This window comes from Mytilus trossulus, chromosome 9 (genome assembly GCF_036588685.1).
Source record: "Mytilus trossulus isolate FHL-02 chromosome 9, PNRI_Mtr1.1.1.hap1, whole genome shotgun sequence".
In the NCBI taxonomy this organism is placed as follows: domain Eukaryota; kingdom Metazoa; phylum Mollusca; class Bivalvia; order Mytilida; family Mytilidae; genus Mytilus; species Mytilus trossulus.
This window is the reverse complement of record NC_086381.1, coordinates 5727024-5753731: the sequence shown is the minus strand read 5'-3', so window position 1 is coordinate 5753731 and position 26708 is coordinate 5727024. Positions and strand designations below refer to the sequence as shown.

Here is a 26708-nt window from a genome sequence, read left to right as displayed (position 1 = left end):
AATAAAACCTGTCAAACTGTAATCTATACTTTACAATCATTCCATACACGGAATATAGTTACTCACTGCTTTATACAGTATCTGAGAAACGAACTTTAACCTTGATCCTTGATTTGAGGTAGAGGACTTATGGACATATTAACCTTTCAACGATCATATTGCTCATAATGATTAATGAATTAGAAATTCACATGAAAAAAATATTAACTTTTTTATGCAGCCGCTGAACAATGAAAATGAGGCCAAGGACAACTGAAATATGACAGACTGACACTTTGTAACATATAGCATTTTTTATACATTATTAAGTCTCATAAAATTTTCTATTAAGATATTTCGAGATTCTTCACAAAGAATGTCATAGGGTGGTGAATAGTAAATTGTAGCCTCGTCTTCATTCTCAACTTCTTCATTATTTTTCAGCTTTTCTAAATGTTTCTTTGACATTTCTAAAAGGGTGAATATTACCTACAAATATAAAAGTAAAGTTTAAAATTCATGTCTTAGCATATTCAGCTTCATGTACATGTTATCATAAAGATTCAAAACTCACTTCTATAAACATGAAAATGCCCTAATCATGATCAAGTCTTATGTGAATATTTAACGGGACATATGGTTATTACAATCTATTATGAACATGATGAAGACAGACTTAAAAAGTTAACCCTTATTAAAGACATAGGGTCCATTTAATGAGTTCACAATAAACATGATACTTTTCATGAGAGAGTTTCAATGTATGTGTTTGTGTCATGAAGTTGAAAAGTTTATAAAATAAGACTCAACTTGACTCCAATTGAATTTTGTCCATCTGATGAGTTAAGCCTTTTTCAAATGATTTTTACAGTTCGTTTTTATGTTGTACTGTTATACCACTGTCCCAGGTAAGGGTGAGGGTTGGGATACCGCTAACATGTTTAACCCCGACACATTATTTATGTATGTGCCTGTCCCAAGTTCGGAGCCTGTAATTCAGTGGTTGTCGTTTGTTTATGTGTTACATATTTGTTTTTTGTTAATTTTTTTACATAAATAAGGCCGTTAGTTTTTATCGTTTGAATTGTTTTACATTGTCTTAATGGCACCTTTTATAGCTGACTATGTGGTATTGGCTTTGCTCATTGTTGAAGGCTGTTCAGTGACCTATAATTTTTACTATCTGTGTTATTTTGGTCTTTTGTGGGTAGTTGTCTCATTGGCAATCATACCACATCTTCTTTTTTATATTGTTTGTAAAGTAATGTCAAATTATGACATTAGAAATAATTTATATTCATTTTAACATAGGGAGGCAGTAAATTTGTCAATATCTTTAAATGGAGGAGTGTTATCAAGGTGTTAATGTTGTCAAATATAATGTTATCCATGCTATAAATAGCAAAGAGCATGGCATAACAGAATTAGTTTGATTCTAATAGGAAAACGTAAGAACTTTTCAACTTTTATGCTGACCAAAAGTCTTTAGAAAATTTTGGTCGCCATCATAGAAAATCACTGAAGCATGATGAGAGCAGGACCTGTTTTCCCAAAATCCTTGATCTACCACTGAGAACCTCATATTAGAATGTTTAATAACACATGACTTATAATTATCTTAATTTTGCTTAATAGGTATGTTTTTAAAATGTAACACAAAGTTAGACAGAAATGAACAATTGAATTCCATTTGTCACTTCAGCTGTAAACCCAAAGTGTTTCTCTTTTTAGACTTCAAGTACTTACAGATGTTTCAATAACAATCATCCCTAGTAGTTTAAGACTATCAGTTTCCAAATCTCCATAGAATTTGTTCAAATTCAGAAGAAGTTCCCCACCATGCTGTCCTATAACTCTTTCATTTGTTATATCAAGTATAAGGGGTGGTGCATGTTTATCTTCAGTGCTGTATACTGGTCTCCTTTTTTTGTATCCTTCTGAGTCAGTACTGCTGTCAGAGGTATCAGAAGATGATTGGCTGATGTCCAATGTGGAACTTTTCATTCTTTTTCTCCTTTGTTGCTGTCTTTCTTCATTTCTTTTTGTTGTCTTTATGTTCTTTACCTACATAAAAAGAAGTTTATTACCCTGTGATAACCTATCTAAATATTTACTTAACAGTCAATGCTTTGTGTCTGTCCTTAGAAGTAACAAGCCAGTATTTTAGGGATTGTCATTGGTTAAATACGTCATATTCATTATTTTAGTAAATTGTTTTGTTTTTTTAAATTCATATCTACATATTATGTCTTTATTAGCTATAAAGTTTCATGAAATTCTATGGTTAGGTTTTAATGGAGTTTCCATGAGTAACAGTTGTGTATTGAGGCAAAAATTCCAAAGTTCAAAGGGACATAACTTCTATGAAAAAAATGAATTATTATTTCTTGTCCATATGAATGTAACCATAGTATATCCCTAGCTATCATCTATAAAGTTTCTTAAATTCTGTTGTGTAGTTTCAGAGGAGTTACACAGACAACCTATAACAGTAGTATATTAAGCCAGGTGTAAACAGCCATAATTCTTGGAAAAAAATTAATGATATATTAAATTCCTGTTCATATCAACATGATCATGTCTAAATGATATATACTTATTAACTACAAAGTTTAATAAAATCCTGTTGTGAAGTTTTAAAGGAGTTGCGATGACAAACTGTAGCAGTAGTATATTTAGACCCAAAAGTGCCAAGAGGCATAACTTCTAGAATAAACATTGCAACATTATTTTCTGTCCATTCACACATCTACATTCTATGTCCAGATTAAGTTCAAAGTTTCATGATTTCTGTTGTACGGTTTCATAGGAGTTGTGATGACAATAACAGAACTGTCTGCCAAACTGACAGACAGAGACGTTAAAAACATTTATACTCAATGAAAAAAAATGCATAGGTATAGATATCTGATGCAAAAACTGTGTGGGTTATAATATTAATATATATGATATATGCATAGTTTTAGTATGAATAAAGGGAAATGTTTGAATAGCAACCAAATGGAACCTTCAAAAATATCAACAGTAGCTAGAGGTTGTTTAGTCCAAATAATTATGATGCCTGGCCTTCACCCCAAAAAAAATTAAAAACAACCTTGTCAGACGTCATAATTATTTGGACTAGAGGTGGATTTGTCAATTGACAATTCATTTGAGTACAGAGAAATTAAAATCAATTCAATACAATTAACTATATAAATAAAGGTTTAAACTTCAATAGAATGTATTACAAATGTTATATATGTTCAATAATTTTAGCGAAATATTTTTTTTCTTTAACTTCTATAATAGTGTAATTTAAAATACTGAAGAGAACACTGGTTCACTATTATAACTATAGGACAGAGAGCCGTGGTGTAGTGGTTAGTGCATCGGACTACTAACACAAAGGTTCCTGGTTCGATTCCCATTTGGGATGAAAATTTCAGGAACTCAATTTTCGGCTCTCCCTTGACACCATTCGCGAGTATGGTCTTGAGGAAACGATGATAGTCCGTCGGACGGGGACGATAAATGGCTGACCCGTGTTAAGAGAGAGCCATATCTCTTGCACGTTAAAGACACCCTTGTAGATTTCGAAAAAGAGTAGGCTAATGCCGCTACAAGGCAGCACTCGCACCCGCAAAGTGGAAAGGGATTAATATAAGTTGCAAAACTTGTTTCCCAATCCACTATAAATAAATATGTTTAAACTAACTATAGGACAGAAAGTACAATAATGATTTAATATGTAATATGTTTGTACCTTTACAATCGAAACACATGTGTCTGTTCTTTCCTGTTTAAGTCCAAGTTTAAAGAGATGAAAATCTGCATTTGATCTGACTGTCATTCCTCTCAAATTAGTCCATGTTGTCTGCTCAGGTTTTGAAATATTCCTGAAATAGAAAAAAAAATCCCTTTTTTCAACTATACATGTATGCATCAAATGTACATATTTTAAGAAATAACTACTGTTTTAGCATAACTGAAATTTTGGCTGTTGTGATTCTTACACAAACATTATTTTTAGAATATGCATATATATCTATATGGGGGATGACAATTATAATAACCTTACTGCCCTTACATCATTTGTACATAGAGAATGAGGATTTTATGTATCTACACACACAAAAAGACATTCACAAATCTTTCTAACACCAATATTGTTTGTTGTTCTAGTGAAATTAGCCGAAAGAACTGTAACAACATGTTCATTTTACGTGTTTTATCATTACATGCATTGGGCGTTTAAATCCATGTCATTTAAAATCTGATGCCACTGTGGACAGTTGTCACATTAGCAATCATACAACATGTACAACATTTCTTCCCTTATATAAGACAATCCTGTCAAAATACTCACACTGTTTCTAGACAGCATAAATCTGCAAAGCCACAAATAAATTTTGAGAAAACTCCTTCATACGATTTTAATTGTCTATGATGATCTTGTATATCAGATAAAAGTCTGTCATAAGCAGCAACAAAGCGCTTTACTTTTTGTAAAACAAAAGCTTCTTTCATCGTAATTATCCTGCAAGTAAACATAGAACTGTATATTAATGTGTGAATTATTATGCGTTTTCTTTTCTACATTGGCTAGAGATATAGGCATGATAGGGGGAGGGTTGAGATTTCATAAACATGTTAAACCCTTTTGCAATTTTGCGCCTTTCCCATGTCAGGAGCCTCTGGCCTTTGTTTATCTTGTATGATTTTTAATTTTAGTTTCTTGTGTATAATTCAGAGTTAGTATGACGCCTATTATCACTGTACTAGTATACATCATTGGAGACAACAATTGTAGTCCCTACGAATATAGTCCCTAGTGTAGACAGTGGGTTACTTGCCATTAATTTTTATACCCTTTCTAAATTTATTTCTCCATGTTTAATGCCTCAAATAGCAAGTAGGGGGGTGACATTACACTGTAAAATAATTTGGGTTCAAAATTTAAAGGAAAGTAGTGATTTCATGGATTTGGTCCCGCTGAAAAAGGTTGAAAATTAGCACTTCAGAATTAAGCTGTCCAAAGATTTCAAGACACCCTAAACATAAAATTATCCATATTTTGAGTAAGAGCAGATGAAGTTTTCTATAATTTGTCCTAAAACATGTAAAAGTAGTACAACACACTGTAATAGTTATCAAAAGTACCAGGATTATAATTTTATACGCCAGACGCGCGTTTCGTCTACATAAGACTCATCAGTGACGCTCAGATCAAAATAGTTAAAAAAGCCAAATAAATACAAAGTTGAAGAGCATTGAGGACTCAAAATTCCAAATAGTTGTGCCAAATACAGCTAAGGTAATCTACTCCTGGGGTAAGAAAATCCTTAGTTTTTCGAAAAATTCTAAATTTTATAAACAGAAAATTTATAAAAATGACCATATAGTTGATATTCATGTCAACACCGAAGTGCTGACTATACTGGGCTGGTGATACCCTCGGGGACGAAACGTCCACCAGCAGTGGCATCGACCCAGTGGTGTTAATAGTTATCAAAAGTACCAGGATTATAATTTTATACACCAGACGCGCGTTTCGTCTACATAAGACTCATCAGTGACGCTCAGATCAAAATAGTTAAAAAAGCCAAATAAATACAAAGTTGAAGAGCATTGAGGACACAAAATTCCAAAAAGTTGTGCCAAATACAGCTAAGGTAATCTACTCCTGGGGTAAGAAAATCCTTAGTTTTTCGAAAAATTCTAAATTTTATAAACAGAAAATTTATAAAAATGACCATATAGTTGATATTCATGTCAACACCGAAGTGCTGACTACTGGGCTGGTGATACCCTCGGGGACGAAACGTCCACCAGCAGTGGCATGGACCCAGTGGTGTTAATAGTTATCAAAAGTACCAGGATTATAATTTTATACGCCAGACGTGCGTTGCGTCTACATAAGACTCATCAGTGACGCTGAGATCAAATTGTTAAAAAAGCCAAATAAATACAAAGTTGAAGAGCATTGAGGACTCAAAATTCCAAAAAGTTGTGCCAAATACGGCTAAGGTAATCTACTCCTGGGGTAAGAAAATAAAATTTCTTTGCGCAGATGGGATTTTAAAAAATTTTCATTTATGTTCTAACAGAATTTATGTTCTAACAGAAATGAACTACTAAATAATTGTGGTCTTAGGCCACATATTGTTAAAGGGGCCCATTGAAGGACACCTACATGTACAGGTGTGCGAGTTTCTTTCTACATTGAAGACCCATTGGTGGCCTTCAGCTCTTATCTGCTCTTTGGTTGGGTTGTTGTCATTTTAACACATTCTCCATTTCCTTTCTCAATTTTTATAGCAGATACACTGTAAAAAAAGTCATGTACATGTATCTGGAACATGTTATACACAAGTACTATCAGAGATAAAATTGGTACTACAAAGAATTCATACATGTTTGTCAATCCAATAATGTGGTAGATTTTGGTACTAGGGAAACTAATTTCCTTATCTCCAACTGTCATGACTGTCCAATTTAGAGAATAAAAAGGATTAATCACATTTTTCTTATTTTTTTTTATCTTCCTCTTCCAGTTATAGGCAGCAACAATCAACTGCCTGATTATTCAACCACTGTGATGCATGTGAAGTCCAAAAAAAAATTGAAGTATATACAATTTTGTGAAGGTTGATAAATCTAAACCTCCAATTTGGCATTTAAATTAGAAAGATATCATATCATAGGGTACATGTTAACTAAGTTTCAGGTTGGTTGAACTTCAACTTCATGAAATACTAACTCGACCAAAAACTTTAACCTGAAGCGGGATAGAGTCACAGACGGACAGACAAACAAACAACCAGATGGGTGAACAGACACACAGACCAGAAAACATTGTATTCCGGCAATTAGTCTGCAATGAAATGATAATTTTCATTATTTTTGTTACATTGACATCCCCCTTGCATTAACATGCAACTGTAGCTAGTGCCTACATATTAACTAGACCAGTAGTGATGTTCATGAGTGACTTGCCCCAGTTTATATGTTCAATACTTACATGTTCGGATCTTTTGTTAGTTTCTCATATAATAAAGATATTCTTGTCTCAACCACTGATCTTTGAAACTTCAACTTTAACACTGATGCATCAAACTTCAACAATTCTTTTACAGAATGAATATATGATAGTTGATCTTCGTCGAAATCTGTCAGAGTTTTTATCTGTTTTAGTATTTCTGATGGGTCATTAGCAAAGTCTTCGGCATAAAAAATGTTCAGGTCTTCAAGATGATATCTTTCCCAATCAGACACCTTGTCAGGTAAACCTACTCTCTGTATACCTTGATGGTCCATATATGATTTTCGCTTAGACATTTCTGTACTACAGCTTCTAAATTAAAACTAGGTGCTAGAAAAGGGGCTAGAAAAGACAGAATTGGGGGAATTAGAGTGAGCGGGAAAGGTAACGATATTATAACTGTTACCTTTTACCTTCTATGAATCCCTCCTGTCTCAGGAGAACACGAAATTCTTTCACCAGTTGTTTAAGTGTGTGTATACAATAGTACACTTTCAACACTCGTCTATTGTTTATTCTTAATCCTATTTGCTCAGTTACCTGTCATGCATTTGTGTAGTGAAAAAAACTAGAATAAAGAACATTTAAGTTTAAAAAAGGAAAAAAATCAAGTGAGAGAGAGTTGAGCAAATTTTTATAAATGGATAACTCATATGAAAATGAAAAAAAAATAAGGGAGAGTCTTCAGAATTTATTTGTATGAAATTCTTTTACACAAGTCAAAACTTCCATATTTTCAAGTCAGAAGATTGATTATAGGAGCATTTGTGACACCATCCCCCTCCCCCCATTTGTTATAGAAACTTTCAAAATTATACAAAAAAAAGACTGTCCATCATTGTTAAAAGATTTAAATAAATAGAACATAACAAATATTCCTTCACAAATGTACAAATACTAATTTTCTAAATTTATTGGTACCTGAAATGGAATTTCTTTAAATGCCTGCATGCAAATAATTAAATGCTTAAAAAATGTTTAGAGAGTTTCTTCTTAATGCTATAATTACTGATATTTGATAATTTGATTTGTGAAGCAATTGTGTATGTAGAATACTTGCTTCATTTTTAAACTGCATAGTTTAAATGTTTTGTTTGAAATAAGACTAATAAGAATATAAAAGCCCAAATAGAGCCTGTATGGTTTTTTTTATACTGATACAATTTCGTCTATCATAATTAATTAAGATTTTAAACTTGAACGTGTTCGATAGCCGTAAAAATGTTACAATATTTAAATCAGAATCGGCTAGGAAAGATACGGACAAAACCTATCTCAGCAACCCAGACATATATATATGTACCACTATTACCTATCTATACTATTAAACGAGAAGACCTCATTTTGGGTGTCGCTTCTCTTCTTTCCACAATATATTAATCATCATGCCTCTGTGTCCTATGGGTACAGTGCATAATCGTATTTGTCATCCATTCATATGATTATTCAGATTGAGTTATTTTGGGTGAAAAACGAGAAAAAAGACGTCCGGATATGCTTCCGTCATTGGGCGAAATTTTAAGTCAGATTATACTTCCGGTTTACGTTTTTCTTTGAACATTCATTATAGTCCATCAGCTAGCTCTCAAAAGCGCTCTAGTTAAGGAGTTTGTGTTACACCCAGCGATTTTTTTTGATAGAATTCAACTTCATTATCTTATTGATAAAATACAAGGTGTTAGACTAAAAAAAAAGTGTCCAAAAGAGGATTTAAAACGTCCCTTCCAAAGGTCCCCTCATTTAATTGATTTTTTTAATATCAAGAGATTAAAAAAAAATAAAGTATAGGTTTAAACAACTAAAACAGATACAAAACTTATCATATTAAATGTTACTCGGAAGATTTTTTGTTTAAAAAAAATGTTTTTTACATTACAAACAATCCGATTTTTTGGGGTTCAAATTAAGGCATATTTTCTCCTTTCATAAAGAAATTCGTTATACAATTACCCGTTTTAGTTAATTAAACTTGAGAATTAATCATTTTGCAAGGTTTAAATCATTTGCAGTATTTATATATCGTCTAAAATATGATTTATTAAATAACATATGTACTTGGAAATACTCGTAAAATACCGGAAATCATCAAATTACCGTCTTTGATTCAGTAAACAACATGTACAATGTATTCATGCTGTATTCACACATAAGCATTATCAATTTGCAACTGAAAATAAACATTTAATTGTCGATTTATGATGTTTTTGTGAGACAAATTATTTTATAAAGTGAATGTGTAACGAAATAATGATGAACAAATCACAAATTAAGGTGAATTTTTTTTGGCGTTTAGAAAAGGTGCACTCTATCGAACTCAATAAAGGTGTGCTTGATAACATTTTGTGTTTTAGCTATGAAGTGATTGACTTAAGATTGTTAAGTCATTCAATCGACAAACATCGCTTTGAACGAACGTCAAATAGTTAGTTGTGGGGTTTGGCAATACTTTTTACTTTCTTAGGTTTCTTAGAGATACAAACAAAAATGGCTTTGTTGGTTTCAGTTTAAATAAAGATTCTGATAAATGTTGGTTGCTAAATGCACATGAAAGAGCTTCAATATCATTAAAATGTCGGGACTTGGTAGGAATTGTTAACCCTGAAACATCCGCCCAAAAAGAACTCAGAAAAACTCGAATGAAGCGAGTCAGTTTCTGATATTTTGAAATTGTTTCAGACACTGCAAAGCCGGCCAATTCCATTATAACATCGGAGCAGTTATAATATGACTTGTTCCCGGGTTCTGTTGCATCTTCGGAATTACTGGGTGACATTCTTAACGCGTATGAAAAGTGAAAATTTGCTTCAGAAATTTTCATTACGGAACGGCTTATTCAAAAGTCAACCAATATCTTCAAAAAAGAAAATCATAGATTACATTTAAAAAAAAAAGGAAATAAAAGGCAAGCAGTTAATGGCTGATAAGAACAACAAAACATTGAGAGCAGATGAAAAAAAAATGTCGCCTACTTGTCATAGCCCAGACAAGATAGTTGGTTATGCGATAGGTTCTCCAGTTTAAATTAGGTCCGTTGCCAATGTCTCTTGCAAACTTTGATGGTACACATGTAATGAAAAAATTAAAACCTGTCCTGAGTGGTCTTTTAGAAAAGGTTCATTCCTCAGGAAATCATGTGGATATTTGATGACATGGCAGTTATTCAAACCATTACTAGTATACCAAGCACTTTTTTCGATTTAGCAAAAATTGTTATTTTAAAAACCATCCTTTTAGTTTCGAAAAGTGGTCACGCATTGATTTTGTCACTGAATAGTATCGCACAATATTCATAACGAAATTAGAACGGCAGGTCCTTGGGAGGGCAAATCATTACGATAATCATCACAATCGTGTTCTTGGGAATGGAAGAAATGTTTGTTAGTTGCTTTTGTTGAATTCTTTTGTTTTGAAAAGAGTAAACAATCCTATAGATTTACACTTAAATGTATGGAATTATTTGTATCACATGAAGGTATGTGCCACAAATTATATGTTGAAAATGAAATAGCGTAGAATGGTTTTAGTATATAATCAAACAGGAAGAAGCCGATAAAAAAATGTTTCTTAATAAAATGCAAAAACATGCAGCTGACAAATGTTACGACTCCATTGTTAAAAAACCTTCTGACACTGATGTGAAAGTATTGGCATACTATTTTCACAGTTGCATATCAATTCTAAAATTGTAAGTCTGACAAATACATCCCCCAAATGCAGATAATTAAATGTGCAATCAATGTGTGTAAATTAGGTGAGAATGTTTGTCGAAAACTACCAGGATTTCGCGCAAATACAGGTTGTGATTCAGTAAGTGTTTTGTCTGGTAAAGAAAAAAAGCAAAGCATTCGGCTTTTTGACACGTTATGTGGAGTTTTCAGAAGGTCTATTCAATCTACAAGTTGGTGAAACCTTGGCAGAGGTTGGCGAGGAGTTGTCAAAGCACTCGAGAGGTTTTCGTGTTCTATATATGGCTACGAAATTAAAAATATCGATAAATAAAGATCAGAACGTTTTGAAATGCAAAAGATGCAAAGTTAAAGCACATTAAACAAGCCAACTTTCAGACGAAGATTTGGAAATCTGCTCTAAAACACAACACTGGTCTGTTGCCAAACAACTATGGTTGGATTGTTTAGAGCGCTTTGGTCAGTATCAATTTTCTAGACCAACCACCAGCGTTAGATGCTTTGGTAATTCTGATGTTCTGTTCATGTAAAACTGGTTGCGCCAAAACTATGTTCATGTGTTCAACTAGGTTTATCCTGAACAGATAGCTGTATGTTAATGCTCGAAAGCTTGTAGATATAAGCATTATCAGATCGTTGATATTGCTAACGATGACGACACAGATGATGGAAAAGATGATAATGAGAATTCGGTAGATGCCGATGACCAAATTGATGATGATTTTATGGATTGACCTTCTGTGTAACCTTAAAATGTGGTGATGCGGTTGTTAAATTTAAAAAAAAATATAGAAATCTAGAAACCCTGACAGTTTTGTGTGTTTTAATATGTGAGTTATTTCATGAATGCGATGTATAAACTTGTGACAGAATCGTGCATTTCTGGTTGCTTATGTTTGTGTTTGTCGTTGATTCTATGTTTTTGTTTCTTACCTTTAAATTTTTTTTCAACAGCCTTCATATACTTTATGCTGTATGTTTCAATGTGAAAAAATATACCATTTTATCAAGAAAATTAGTACGTATACTTCTTTTCATTCAAAATCATCACTTTTGGAAATGAGCCTCCCCCTTTTTTCTCTACGGTATAAAAATTAGCCTGCGTTTTAATATGATATGATGTATTCCATTTAATAAAAAGTATAGTACTGAATAATTAGTTATTTTTACATTTTTCTGTAATAATGTGCAAAACAAAATTTTTGATATACCCTGAAATAAGCCCCCTTTTAACCCCTTTTGGACACTTTTTCAAAAGTCTAACACCTCTTAAAATATTCTTCAGATATTACTCTTTAAATTTATACAAAAAAATTGCGGTACCCTGGGGTGTAACACAGAACTGAATTTTTGCCCTACCAGCTGATGGACTATTAATACTAAGAACAAAGTGTATTTTCTGTCTGATATCATTTTCAAGTATACTATCCACGGCAGTCACAGGGTTTATTTAATAGAGAGGGTCTGAATAATATATCAATGACCGCTGTGGATCAATTATTAAACTGAGAATTGATTGTAAAAAGAAAATACACTTTCGGGACGTCTGGAACGGGTGTTTTTAAGATCGAAATTTCAGGACTGACCATTTCATAATCCGGGAATATCTTTTTTCGAATTTCTGGATGTCGAGATATTTAATTTGTATAATAAATTCAGAACCTCGGGATTTCATGTTTTTTAAGCCCGGGATATTAGGATCAGGGCCCCTCCGCAGTGGCGGATCCAGAAATTTTCATACGCAGGGGCCCGTTGACTGCCTTAGAGGGGGCCGCTCCGGTCATGCTTCAGTAATTCCCTATATAAGCAACCAATTATTTTACAGAAAAAGGGGGGTGGGCCCCCTAAATCCGCCTCTGCCCCGACCCCCCCCCCCCCCTTTAATGAATTTTCATAGTATACAGATAAAATTATTCATGTGTCATTAAAATTAATAGAGAACAAACAAAAAAAAGGATTTTTTTGTGGAAAAAAGAGGAGCCGGGCTAGAAAAACAATTATCCTGTCCCAAATTAACTATGACTTTAGATACCTTTTCTGAAATTCTCAAGTCACTAAATGTTTTACAAAAAAAGAAGATTTGGTATGAATGCCAATGAGACAGCTCTCCACAAGAGACCAAAATGACACCGAAATTAACATTTAAAGGTCACCTTACGGCCTTCAACAATAAGCAAAAGCCAATACTGCATAGTATGATATAAAATGCCCCGAAATGACAGTTTAAAACAATTCAAATGAGAAAACTAACAGCCTTATTCATGTACAAAAAAAGAAAGAAAAACAAATATCACTCAACCACTGAATTACAGGCTCCTGACTGGAATGTTCATAATACATGTACACTAAATGTATGTTCATAATGAAATTAACAGAAAACAAAAAATGGGAATTTTGGAAATAAAGGAGGAGGATTAAAAAACATTTTCCTGTCCCCAAGTACCTATGACTTTTGATACTTTTCCTGAAATTCTCAAGTCGTTAAATCTTTTACAAAATTCTTCCGACAACACTCTACATCCTTTAAAATACGCTCTGAATGCCCGCGATTTCGCGGGTGTGTTCTAGTAGTATATATAAGACACAACTTTGCATTATAAGGTTGTACAGTTTTGGAGTATGTAAGAGGTACAATTGTTTCTGAATTCATACTTAGCCAAAATGTTATACTTGGATATGTTCAACAGTTTAATACAAATTATAGTTGGTCCCCGGACATGTTTTCAAGGTTGTTAAAAAATAACACATTTAAATCCATGATGGATTATACGAAAAAGCTCCATATTAAAAGTCATTTTGAAAGAAGGTAACCTAAATGATAGAATTTTAAAATAAATATGAAAATATACTTCTTGATAAAGTGCATGATTTCAGATTTTTGCAAACTGCAGCTGAAGGAAGGTTTATATAGGACTTTTTCATGTATTTTTTCACGATTGCGAGATATTTGGTCTATATTTCATATTTTTTAAATTTGGTCTATATTTCATATTTTTAAAATATAATAGATATAGGAAGATGTGGTGTGAGTGCCAATGAGACAACTCTCCATTCAAATAACAATTTAAAAAGTAAACCATTATAGCCTTCAACATGGAGCCTTGGCTCACACCGAACAACATAAGTATGTTTTTCGTTTATTGTTGTGCATATAAATCAGGCTGTCATTTGAATTGTTTCATATTTGTCATTTCGGGACCCTTCATACATGTATTTGTTTAAAGCTCAGTAAAGTATGGGTTTTGATCATAGCTGAAGGCCGTGACCTGTAATAGTTAACATATATGTCATCTGATATCTGGAGAAGAGTTTTATAATTGGCAATCATACCACATCTTCTTATTTGTGTAATGAATTGTATCCATTTCTGTCGTCTCTTTCATGAACTCAATGTGTTAACTCGTCTAGAATGGGGCAGCTCTACGTGAAAGCAAACGAAAGATTACTAGGTTCACATTTTGTATTTCGGGGCCTTGTATGGTGACCATACAGTATGTTTACTTTCCATTGTTGAAGGCCTTGTGATAAAATTGCTTACTATCAGTGGTGTTTAGTTGATACATTGGCAATTATACCACACCTCCTTAATTTAGTATGAATATGAATTATGATACTCAAAGAAAAAAGCGTAAAACTTAGATGATGTTTATTCTATTGTATATAAATGCCAGTAAGTTAACTGCACTGTATGCGTTGATACCATGTTTGGTGTTCTGTATCCTTTGTTTTACTTTTTATCAGTAATTGAGGTCTTCTATATAATTTATTACAACTATGTTGACTATTGTCTGGCAGTGCTATGTATTGCGATCATCTATTCAGCCCAGTTCAGCAGTTTTGCAGGCATTTAAGCATTAAACAAACTACAATTTTGGTTTACCAGAAGAAAAATGCAGAAAACAAAAATCAATTGATCAACTATTTTAAAGAAGTGTTTATAAAGTATATTCATCCACGCTGATGTTGAGTCTTTCCATTAAACTTTTGAAAACTCCATTGTCATTTTAGTGCCACAAGGTAACTCTGCTGTCTGAAATAAAGAATTATCACTTGAAATACAAAATGACGATTTGCTCGTTTTCCATCTAAAATATTACTTTAAAGTAATACCTGTTAATGAATTACATATTAAAACGCTTAACCAGGAAAGTCTAAATAAAGGCCTGGTAAGTAAGGTTGGTTCATATTTTTAAAAAATGTAGTGATATTTCTAATCTTGTAACTTTTCGGAATTTTAACTACATATATGTAATTGGCAAATAAAATGGTGTAAATTTATGCATACATGTTCTCTTTGCCTTAAGACGAAGAAAATTGATACATCTGCTTATTCCCATCTGCCAAAGAAAAGCGTATAAACATGCTTATATTCCTAGAGTTAACAAAAAAGTGTTGTTGTTTCAAAACTAGGATCGGGTTTGTCAGATATTTTAATATGTAAGTGCCTTCTTCTCATGGAAGATCGACAGTGAAAATAGCTATACCATAGTTGATTATCTTAACTTTATATTTCTTTGATTCATACAAAGAGCAAGCAAGAGCAGTGGTTTTCTTTTTTGTGTGTTTTTATTTTGCGCATAGTGATATTTATCCTTGTTTATGTATACAATAAATAAATGATACGATTAGAGAAATTGGCGAATTTTCATTGTATTTCAGAATATCCAGTGTGCTATCTTCATCATTAAACTAACAAGTACTTGGGTATTTAAACTGATAATATAAGTATGATAGTGTGCTAAGGTGTCTTCATTCAACATGTTATGCAATGTTATGTCATGTCTTTACTTGTATCATGAATAACCACCTTGATTACTGATGTTAAAACTAGTTTGTACCTCTATTATTGTATTTCCTCCTTTGATTTCTCGTGTCATTTTCATCTCTTTCCAGTCCATCATTTCCGATTTGTTTACCTCTACCATTTTTGTATCCGACTCGACGGTAATTGTGAACTGAAAAATAAATCAAATCAGTTTTACAATTAATGAAAATATGTCAATATATTGAGGGATAAATGGACTCGAACATCACGGTAACAATTTTTGAGTGGACAAATTAAATACATAAAAGTTTAGAAAAAAAACAATTTATGTTTATATCGGCGCGGGACGTTTGCGTTTTTTCAAAGGACATAATTCGGCTATGTTTGAATTTAAAATAGTAAGTAATTATATAATTACAGAACTAATGATAAAAAGGGGGAGGGGGTAAGATTACGTCCAATACGCTATATACTATTTATATGCAGATAACTATATATAATCAAATAACCTTCGCTGCTTTTCCCCAAGGGTCAGTCGTTGATACTTCTTCTCCAGATTTAAATTTATAAACTTTATCTGGACCAGCACTAGTTTTTACGTCGCAAAGTATGAAATCACCATCTTTTTTGAATTCCATTTCAGTGGTGGCAGTACGGAATTTTTCCACTAAGTCGTCTGGAATGCCTGAAATTCAAAATTTAGATTTTTTACATGATGTTCATAATACAAAAATGTTTGATTGCAAGTTTAAGTTTGTTTCTTATACACTCAGTGGATAGTTATATAGAAGAAAGGGGGGGGGGGGGCACTTCAACCTTTTTTTGGGTAGGGGTGATCAGCTGAGTCATCAAGTACCCCACCCTTTTCATATATTTTGTTAATCTAAAATATATACCTTGCCATATAATAATTAACAAAAACAGACCTATAGATATATTTCAATATTTTTCCCGATCATCATCACGGATGAGTATTAGTATGATTTTCCTAAATTGATCCTTGACTTGTTTTTCGACTACATGACTACGTATACAGCGTTGATCGTTGTAATAAGTGGATGCATCTATGGACGACCTCTTTCCAAGGAAATAAGAAAACTGTATATTGCAGACATTTGAAAAAGTCACTCAAGGAAAATCAAATTCCTATTCAATCCTAAATGCGAATTTAGTATGCAAGATGGTTCACTCAATTATCCAAATCTTCTTTAATTTGTATAGCGAATACTGCTATTGTTGTCCGTGTAAACAAGTCCTTTTATCTATTAATTTCTTTCTTCTTTTCTATTTGTTTGTTTAGTTTAAAAACATGAAAAAAACTAGTTTCAAACATATGAAAACGACAAAGCGAAGTGAGTACTAAAATTTTAAACACTTATGCAGATATCTTACAATGTATATTAAAAGAAATTATAACCCAAGTAGCTATAAAAATATTATACTCGTTTTATTGAGTTCATTTTCCAAAATGAAATAGATTATCGTATTGAAATATAACTGGATAACTATAACCTCCAAAGAGGGCTCTTTCAGACATATGTGTTAGAAGGTTGAAATCATCTGTATCAAGACATACACTATGATATATATTGTTTTGACTAACCTGACGCTTTTGCAAAGGCATCATAATTTGTGTATGAGCTTCCATCTCCTTTCCATTTTCCGATAAATTGTGCCATTTTTTAATAACGACGTAGCAAAAATAAAACGCAAACTAAAAGCTTGACAGAAACTTGAACGCTTTCGTTTTCCGAAAACCTGTTACAAATAGCAATTATGAACCCTTTATGTAAATTAAATTGAAGCTGAAATACAAATATTTACTCTAAACTGTCAATAATCGTCCGTTTACATAGGTATTGTTAGTGAATCACTGACCAATAAATATAAATCCTTTATTTATACAAATCACCAAGCTATCACCTGTACTAGCTAAAAATAGGTGGATATCCTTCAATGTAAGGGTACAAGGACAGTCACGTACTTAGTGACAAATCTGTAATTGAGACAGTTTATTGGGTTCTTTAAGATGCTGCTTGTGCGATACATATTTATTGTCAATCCATTACAATATAAATTTCTGGAAAAAAAACATAAAAGTTATAAATATTTCATAATGTTAAGTGAATGTAGTTTTATTGTGCATTGTAAATTATTCCAGAGTTGTACCGAAAATTCCCAGCTAGCTCAGCCCACACTCATATACTAGCAGTATTTTACTCATTTGACACGGGTATGTCTCTTATTGGATGGACATTATTCATAAAACATCAAAACTATATACTAGGGTAAACTTTTCCAGAGGGGACGTTTATCACATTCGGTTACACCATATACAATCATAAACAGTACTAAAAAGCATAATCACAAAAATGCTGAACTAAAATGACGAAAATTCAAAACGGAAAGTCCCTTCTCAAAAGGGCAAAATCAAATGCCCGAACACATCACACGAATGGATAACAACTGTCATATTGAATCATTTAAAGCATAGACTGAGCGACACATCACCAGCGATTTGCTGTTGCGGTATTAATAAAACCAGTAATAATGTGGTTTTATTTTCAATAGATTTGTTCCTCGAGACCAACAGTACACATTTATGTAATGCACAAGTGGTCCCAATAGCAATACTACCAAATCGTCGTATTTTTTTATATTAAAAATTCAAATGGGTTTTAAAAACAAGCCATACAATATCAATTTTAAAAAGTTTCACATTACAAGCTAGGTAACAGATTAGTTTATTATATAAAAAAGTTCATTGACCACAAAGGTATAATTATTGTCAATCAACAAAACGGAAATTATACCAATTTTGTAGGGAACACTTTGCATTGATAATTGGAGATTTGAATGAATGAATGAATATTTTATTTGCGAAAGCATAAATAATATGCTATGGCAATACATAAACAAGTATATACAATGTGACAAAACAACAGATAGCAGAGAACAATACATAATATAATAAAGGTACAATTAATTCACAATACATGATCTAATTTTCCAAGCATATTTCAGATAGTTACACAGTTTAGTTGTGATTGATTTTGATTTTGCTTGAAGTAAATGAAAAAGTTTAAAATTATTTGGCCAAGAACAATAATAATTTGGCAAATGTTCTTGTCTCACAGTTCTGTAAGCTGGACATACAAGTATAAAGTGGTATTCATTTTCAATACAATCCATATTGCAGCATATACATAGACGCATATGTCTAGGAATATTTTTATATCGCCCTAATTCCAAATTCAGTTTCAAAGTACCACTTCTCAATTTTGTAAGTAAGTTACTATTAATAAAAAAATCTAAATAATTCTCTATTACAAAGTCTGTTTTGAGGTGTTTATAAATACATAGTTTTTCACAATCATTTATTGATGCATACCAAGTTTGTAAATACTGGTCCTTTATACGAGTTTTTATAACATCTAATTGTATATTTATATAATTCTGTGCAGTCCAAACATAGTTTAAACCAAGATTAAACAACAAATCACGAACACTAGATGCCCAGTTCTTTTTACCCTTGTTTGCATCTTCTAATAGAAGTTGGTAAACATCATAAACAATAGGTGGCTTATTTACAATAATATGAAGCCAATATTTCAAAATAATTTGTTTTCTTGAGACATACATAGGCAAATGACCAAGTTCACCACATAAAAAACTTAAAGGAACATTTTTACCTAGTTTTAAAACAAATCTACAGAAACGGTTGTGTATTTGCTCTATATCATTTGCACGGTGAAAACCCCATATTTCAGATGCATAGTTCAATACGGAACCAACCATGCTATCGAACAGTACACATTCTTGACTTGTGGATAAAAATACATGTTTTAAAGAGTTCAGAAGTGACGAAAGCGCTCTTGATCCCTGTTGAGATAATCTTTTTTGGGTATGTAAAAATTTTCCATTGTGATAAAGTAGCATACCCAAATACACGTAAGAGTCCACTATTTGTAGTTCTTTACCTTCATACACGAAACTGAAGTTAGCTGGCTGCCATCCATTTCTAAAAACAACAACCTTGGTTTTGTCTGTATTTACCTCAATGTTCCATTTCTTACAATAGATTGATAATTTATCAAGTAATTTTTGTAACATTTCAGGAGACTTACTAAACAATACAGTGTCATCAGCGAAAAGAATTAAGTAAATTAGAAAACCATTCAGTTGTACAACATCATCACTAGCATTTACGGACATATCTTCTATAATATCATTGATGAAGAACAAAAATAATAAGGGAGACAATGGGTCCCCTTGTTTCACACCAAGTAAATTGTTAATTAAGTCCGAAAGTAAACCACCAGATCTAACTCGTAGCTGGACAGACGAATAAATAGATTTGATCATATTAACGAATTTGCTACTGACACCATTTTGTATAAGTTTATATAATAAGATCCGTCTGCTTAATTTATCAAATGCTTTACGGAAATCCACAAAGGTACAAAACAGTTTCATTTTACGTTGCAGGATATGTGTAATAATTCCATGGATAACAAAAATTGCATCTATAGTAGAACGGCCTGGTCGGAATCCAAATTGGTTATCAATTAATTTTTCCTCATCTTCTGACCACGCCAGTAAGCGACTTGTTAATATAGACGTAAATAGTTTAGATAAGACACTTACTAATATAATAGGTCTATAGTTGTTTGGGTCCGTTAAATCACCACTTTTCGGAACTGCAATTACAAGTCCTTCTGTCCAGAGTTCAGGAAAAATCCCATTTTCAAATACATTATTGAAAAGTGTTTTTAAGATCGGCGCAAAAAATAGTGGACCCGCTGAGAACATTTCACCTATAATGCTGTCGTTACCCGCACTTTTTCCGGATTTCAATTTGTGTATTGCTTTAATAACTTCTTCATCAGTGATTTCAGAATCTAAAAAGTCAACGTGGGATTCACTTATTTGTATATTATTCAGTAAGTCTAATACTTCGTTGCAGATATCTGGTGGGCTGTCCCCAAGAATAGTTTCAAAATGTTTAAACAGTACATCATTGTCTACTACACAGCGTGATTTAGTCTTAGGTTTTATGGCTGACCAAAATTGCTTAGGGTTCGTTTTGGCAGTTGCACATAATTCAATTCCTTTCCGACGCTTAAACCTTGCCCTGGCTTGTCGTTTCGCTTTATTAAATGAATTTCTGGATGAAATATAGAATGTTCTGTTAATATCTGTCGGATGACGCAGAAAAGTGTTCCGAAATTTATGAAAATTCTCTCGTTCATTAGCGCACTTTTCATCAAACCATTCATTGTTTTTACGAATGTTATTCTCATTTTCATTTATCAAAACAGATCTTCCAAAAACTTCAAAAGCACTGTTATAAAGTATTTGAGTTATCTCCCTTACCGAATCATTGACCTCGTCCAAGGTAGAAATATCATTCACTAGTGAAAGTAATCTGTCTTGTTGATTATGTAGTGATTGGATATAATCAGTGTTTTTATTGTTATCCCATTTAATATACGTGTGAACTTTTGGTATATTGTGTGACGGACGATTGTTCGTAAAATCTAGTTCAAAATAAAGTGGCGAGTGGTCTGAAAACTCGTTCAACTGTAACACTTCAAAATTACTAATTAACTCGTAATCACAAGGAGAAACAAGTAAATAATCATTAACACTTCTTCCGTTAGACGTACAGAAAGTGAAATTACCGTGTTTGTCGTTTCCGAGTCTTCCATTAGCTACCGTGAGCCCAGTGTCATAACACATCTGTAAAAGTTTACGACCAAAAGAATTGACGAATTTGTCCATAGAGCACCTATTTGAAATAAAGGGGTTTTGCACCTGCTCAACACTCTCAACATATTTATCTAAATTATCATTAGTCAAAAAGTCGTTTGTTACACCTATACGACTATTCAAATCACCACAAACAAATACAGTCCCTTTTTCTTTTAAATCTACAACAATACTTTCAATTACTTCATGAAAATCATGTTCACATATTTGATAAAAATTAGATTTTTCATGAGGAATATACGAGAAACACATATAAATATCATTATTAATAGCAAAAAAATCTCTTTTTAGTTTGATTACAACAATTCCATAGTTCAATTCTTTTTCAATAGAAATACCATCACACAAGTAATTTTTACAAAAAACAGCTATACCTCCTTCATTTCTAGTACCTATATTTTTACAACGATTAATACAAGAAATGTTAACAAAACCATTAATATTAATTAAGTTATTTTCTTTTAACCAAGTTTCACAAACGAATAAAATATCGTATCTATTAACTAAATTCAGAAAATCGTTATCATCATAAATTGATACAAGTCCATGCACATTCCAACACAAACATTTTAAGTTTTCAAATTGTTCTCTGTGTAAACCCTATGGAGTATATTCTTTTCCACCAACGAAAATCTTGTCCTTTACAAAGTAGGCTTTTACATCTTGGTCACGCAACTGTTTCATGATAGGTAGTTTCTCTTTCCTGCGTTTTTGGATCTCTAGAGGGAGTTGTTCCGAAATTCCAAACTCTAATCCTTTTAGGTATTTTGCTCTTTTTTTGACGTTGTCCCTATTCTCAAAAGATGAAAATTTAACAAGGATTGGCCGGATTTTGTTGCCCTTTTTACCTAAGCGATAAGCATCAGTAACCACAATATTAGATGGATTTTCAATTTTCAGTTTTTCCTCACAGAATATGTCAATGGTACGACGACAATTTTCATCATTAATTTCAGGTATATTATAAAATATTAAATTGTTACTCATTGCTTTCATCTGGACTTCAAGTAATTCATTTTGCAATCGATCATTTTCCCTTTTCATATCATCAAGCGATGCACTTAGTTTTTTATCAACAGTATTCACACTAGAGTTATTGGTTTTCAATTGGCCTGAAATTTTATTTAATTCCGCTTTAATATCGGTGAAATTTTGTTTGTGGCTGTCATATTCATTACTCATTAACTGTGTGCTCTTTTCGACTTGGTCTAAACGGTCATCTATGGATTTGGTACCCTTTTCCAATCGTATAACCTTTGCATTTAAAGAAGTTACAAACGAGTCAATTTTTTCTAGTTTATCAAGCTTGTTTTCAAACTGGTCCATCCGACGGAATATTTCGTCAACCCATATAGGACGCTGTTGCGTAGATGCTGACTGGGTAGGAGGTGATATATGTTGCATGTGATGCATAGGTGGTGGGTACATCCCGAGGGTCGGACTGGAGCACAAGTGTGGGTTTTGTGGCATGAACCCAGCGTTCGGACCAGGGTTGTAAGTATATACAAAGTTTGGATCTTGTGAAAAGTTTTGTTGGCTCATATTAACACTTGTGTTCATTGTATCTAAAACTTTAGAATTAGAAGGTGTATTGGGTGGTTTGTTTACATTTGTAATGTCACCTGAACTGTCACCTGTGTTGACACATGAGTTGTCTTCAGTAGATTTACTTTTATTCTTCTTTTTACTCTTTTTTCTAGACGGTTTTTTACTTCCAGAGTCATTTAGAACACTTGTATCACTAGTATTAGTCCGTTTGACGCCTTTTCCAGATCTTTTTCCAGGCATTATCACACATTTTTAGAAAAAAATTCTCTCTGTTCAAAAAACACTACTACCCGCCATTGTGTCACATTGTTACTCACTACGAAAAAGGGTTAAGCCTGGCGAACACCTCCGTTTCTCGCACTTAAATTGGAGATTTGATGATTTTGTATAAAGCTGACCCCTTTTTATTCATCAATATTTCATACAATAACAGAAAATAGATAAATCGGTTTTTTTTCGATTTAAGTTTTATAGCAGCTGTAGCAGTATTGGACAAACATCTGTGACGTGACGAATAAAATGTAACTTGACCTTAGGAGTATACTTTACGTACTATCATTATATATATACATTTTAACCTGCGGATTTTATTATCAATATGTGTGTACTAGTAAACCATTAAAGGTACTTTGATCTTGTATAATATATGTGTAAGTAAGATTAAATAAAAATGATGTAATTTTCGGTATTCAAATACAGGAGTCCTTCTTATGTTTACACTGGAGATACATTTAACAATGCATTGTTGCCGAATAAACAAACTCTGACATATTAGTTTTCCACTGTGTAAATTTAATTAAGTTTTTAAGACAAAGCTAACGATTGAAAAAGGAATATAAGCTTTTACATAGAATGTGAATACAATAACCCAATGTGTTGATACATTGACATATGTTCCATTTAAAGTACGGCTTCTTAAAACCGATAATCAATGTTCGTAACTATGTAACATATGTCATTTCCAATATGGCACGGGTCTCAATTTATTTACCGAATCATGGATACTGATTCGTGCATGTAGATCAATCTAGTGTGTATCCTTTGACAAGGCAGTACTAATGAAATTGCTAATATTGTATTGACCAATCAGTACTCCCATGGTGTTAGTGCACTCGTCTCCAATCTTAATCGACTAGGTCAGTTTTCCTATCGAAGGTCGGTGGTTTTGTCGGGGCAGTCCAGCTTACTCCACCCTTATAACCTGACCGCCACGAAGAAAAAAAAATGAATTAAGTTTATGTTTCGTACCCAATTTTCCTTTTAAAACATTGTACACAATCAAGAATCAACTCATTTTTATAATCCCCCACTTATTGTTTGCATAGTGCACGTGTGTGTATATAATTTTAAAATCTACAAAATTCAAAATATACCTTATATTACTAAAAGACAAAGCGAATCAAAAATTTGCCATGGCAACTGATACATTTGGAAAATTTCTTATAAATCCATAGAAACCTACATTATACCTAAGTAATGTTATGGCAGATTTGTTAACTTTTAAATTTCGATTTTTTTGTGCTAGACAAGTTATTGTGACCTTGCTTTTATCACCAGAGATACGAGTCTTTCTTCATGTTCTTGATTTCACATGACATATATCTATAGTAACAGAACCATTTAAACCAGGTGACTAAATTAATGTTAATATTTGCTACCATCATCAAGCACCACCAATCTCACGGTGGGTATGGTTGTCCTGCGAGAGAACGTACTGTGCTGGTGATTCGGTCCTGACGGGTGCTGGTGATCAATGAAAAAATGTAAACAAAGACGAAAATGATGATTTTTGACGTTTTCACTAATAAAAAATGGAAGAAAACAGTTGAGATTTTTCAATTTTGTTTCTTATGGGTTCATATGTAAACCATTGAAAAGGTGACCCTCTAAACTGTTTCAGTTAGCCTAACACAAAAATGCTCATTTTCAGAAAATCTCAAACTGAAAAAATAAAACAAAAATGCTCATAGAGTCCGCTTTCTATACCACAATCCACACGACAAAACTATTTTGTAAAAAAACATTGCAATTTATAAAAATTTAGCATTTTCTCAATTTACTCATGTCCTGATACTGTGCTGGTGGGTCCTGTCATTGTGCTGGTGGGTCCTGATACGGTGCTGGTGATTTTGGATTAGAAGTTGGTCATATTTGAACAAATGTTACAAAATCAATAAAATTGGGCAGCTAATTGTTGTCAATAGGATCTATTACTCCTATTTAGCGCTTGTGCATCCATTTGGCTGTTTAATATGTGTTTTCAAATGATCGTAACTTGTATAACATAATTACATAAAAGGGCAACATCTTTCGTCCAATATCAGAGAACAATATATAGTATCTATAATAAGAATAGTTTTATTAATATATTAAATGCCCCTTACATTGATGCCTCAACAATGATCAAAGCCCATGCCGCATAGAAATGTTTGTCAGCGCTCCGCATACCCCTCCCCACTTCCACCCAACCAACCCTCCTCATTTCCTCCTTCATTGTTACAGTGGTGTACCAACACAACAATTTATCACATTAAATAATTACACAAAGACACACATTATTGAACAACGAATGCTCTCAGGTACTGAAAGCTAGTTCAAAGCCGCATTTTCAACTAATAGATAAACCATGTTCTCATATACAAAAATCTCAATCGTGTCGATTAAAAGTATCAACACTTAAGTTCACACTTTAATGTTTGATGAGCGGCAGAAATTTGAAAGCGTGCAGTGAATCTTGTGCTCACAACAGTTATTGTCATAATTATGTTTACATGAGAATTATAAAGGAATTAAGAAGGTACCAAGAAATGTTTTACAGTTCAGTTTAATGATCATGAATGGAAGGTGAATGGAAACTGTGGGGGTCAAAATCTTAAATTGCTTATAACTTTTGCTGGGCCCAGTTTCGTAATTATCTGATCTGAATTTTCTGAAATGTACAAGGTGGAAAGACATTTTGATATTTTTTACTCGGAAAGTTTTGCCCTAATTGCTTGAACTTTTGCAATATTAAAGCCGCTTTCAATGAGTGTGAAGACAAAGGGAATATCTTTGGTTATATTGCTTGATGAACAGAAAAGTCATTGTTAGGTTATGTAAACTACCCTACTTTAAGAGTATACTAGTCCGACAAATGACACATCTTTCTGTCTGTAGGACCAGGCTACTTCGAAAGGAGGGTACGTTTTAGCTTACAAGCAAGCTAACCAAAGATATTATGTTTGCCTATATACTCGATGGAATCGGCTGTAACTAAAAACTCGAATACATTTTAACAGACAGTGGTCATATTTGTTGATGAATATTGTTTTTCCTAGATTCACTCTTGAAAAATCATTTGGTAACATTTGGTCAAGTAATTTCAGAAAAGATCTTTTTGTAATTGCGGACGCCAAGACAATACATGAACCTCACACGACCCCTCGACACAGGTGAGCTTATATATGATCTTATAGCGATTCAGGATTGATAACCATTTGAAATTAAGCCAGTTTTTGTGTGTGTGTAGATTTGTATTGTTTTAAACTGTTATGACCTTTCAAGTTAAATGTAGGTGTTTAATCTAAGACTTTCTTTTTTAAACTCAATTGGTAGTATGAAGCTATTGATTGGTCGATTGTTGGTTGCTTAACGTCCAGTGGCAAATATTTCATGCATATTTAAGACGAGAACAAGTTCACAATAAATACAATAGGTAGGTCTTGTCATAAAAGAGGCCAATAGTTGTGGATATTTGGACTGCCACTGGAAAATGAGGATGTATTGGATAGGAACAGAAATTTTGCCTTGTAGCAGGCCACCTACGGACCTATCAAAGAGTTAGTTTAAACATATTTATTTAGAGTGGATTGGGAAACAAGTTTTGCAACTTATATTAATCCCTTTCCACTTTGCGGGTGCGAGTGCTGCCTTGTAGCGGCATTAGCCTACTCTT

The 26708-nt window shown here is 32.8% G+C and overlaps 2 protein-coding genes across 2 annotated transcripts; both read right to left on the bottom strand.

The window, feature by feature from the left end:
* Positions 1–218: 218 nt before the first annotated feature.
* On the bottom strand, positions 219–7394 carry LOC134685025 (uncharacterized). The gene is made up of 5 exons (XM_063544373.1): positions 6983–7394; positions 4328–4498; positions 3725–3857; positions 1726–2043; positions 219–468 (listed from the first exon to the last, which is right to left on the bottom strand). Exons 1-5 carry the CDS (start codon positions 7297–7299, stop codon positions 295–297), a joined length of 1113 nt encoding a protein of 370 aa, XP_063400443.1. The 5' UTR covers positions 7300–7394; the 3' UTR covers positions 219–294.
* A 6924-nt stretch (positions 7395–14318) lies between these two features.
* Positions 14319–17337, bottom strand: LOC134685024 (fatty acid-binding protein 1, liver-like). Its single transcript, XM_063544372.1, has 4 exons — positions 17058–17337; positions 15964–16139; positions 15528–15644; positions 14319–14719 (listed from the first exon to the last, which is right to left on the bottom strand). Exons 1-4 carry the CDS (start codon positions 17131–17133, stop codon positions 14666–14668), a joined length of 423 nt encoding a protein of 140 aa, XP_063400442.1. The 5' UTR covers positions 17134–17337; the 3' UTR covers positions 14319–14665.
* Between the last annotated feature and the right edge of the window lie 9371 nt (positions 17338–26708).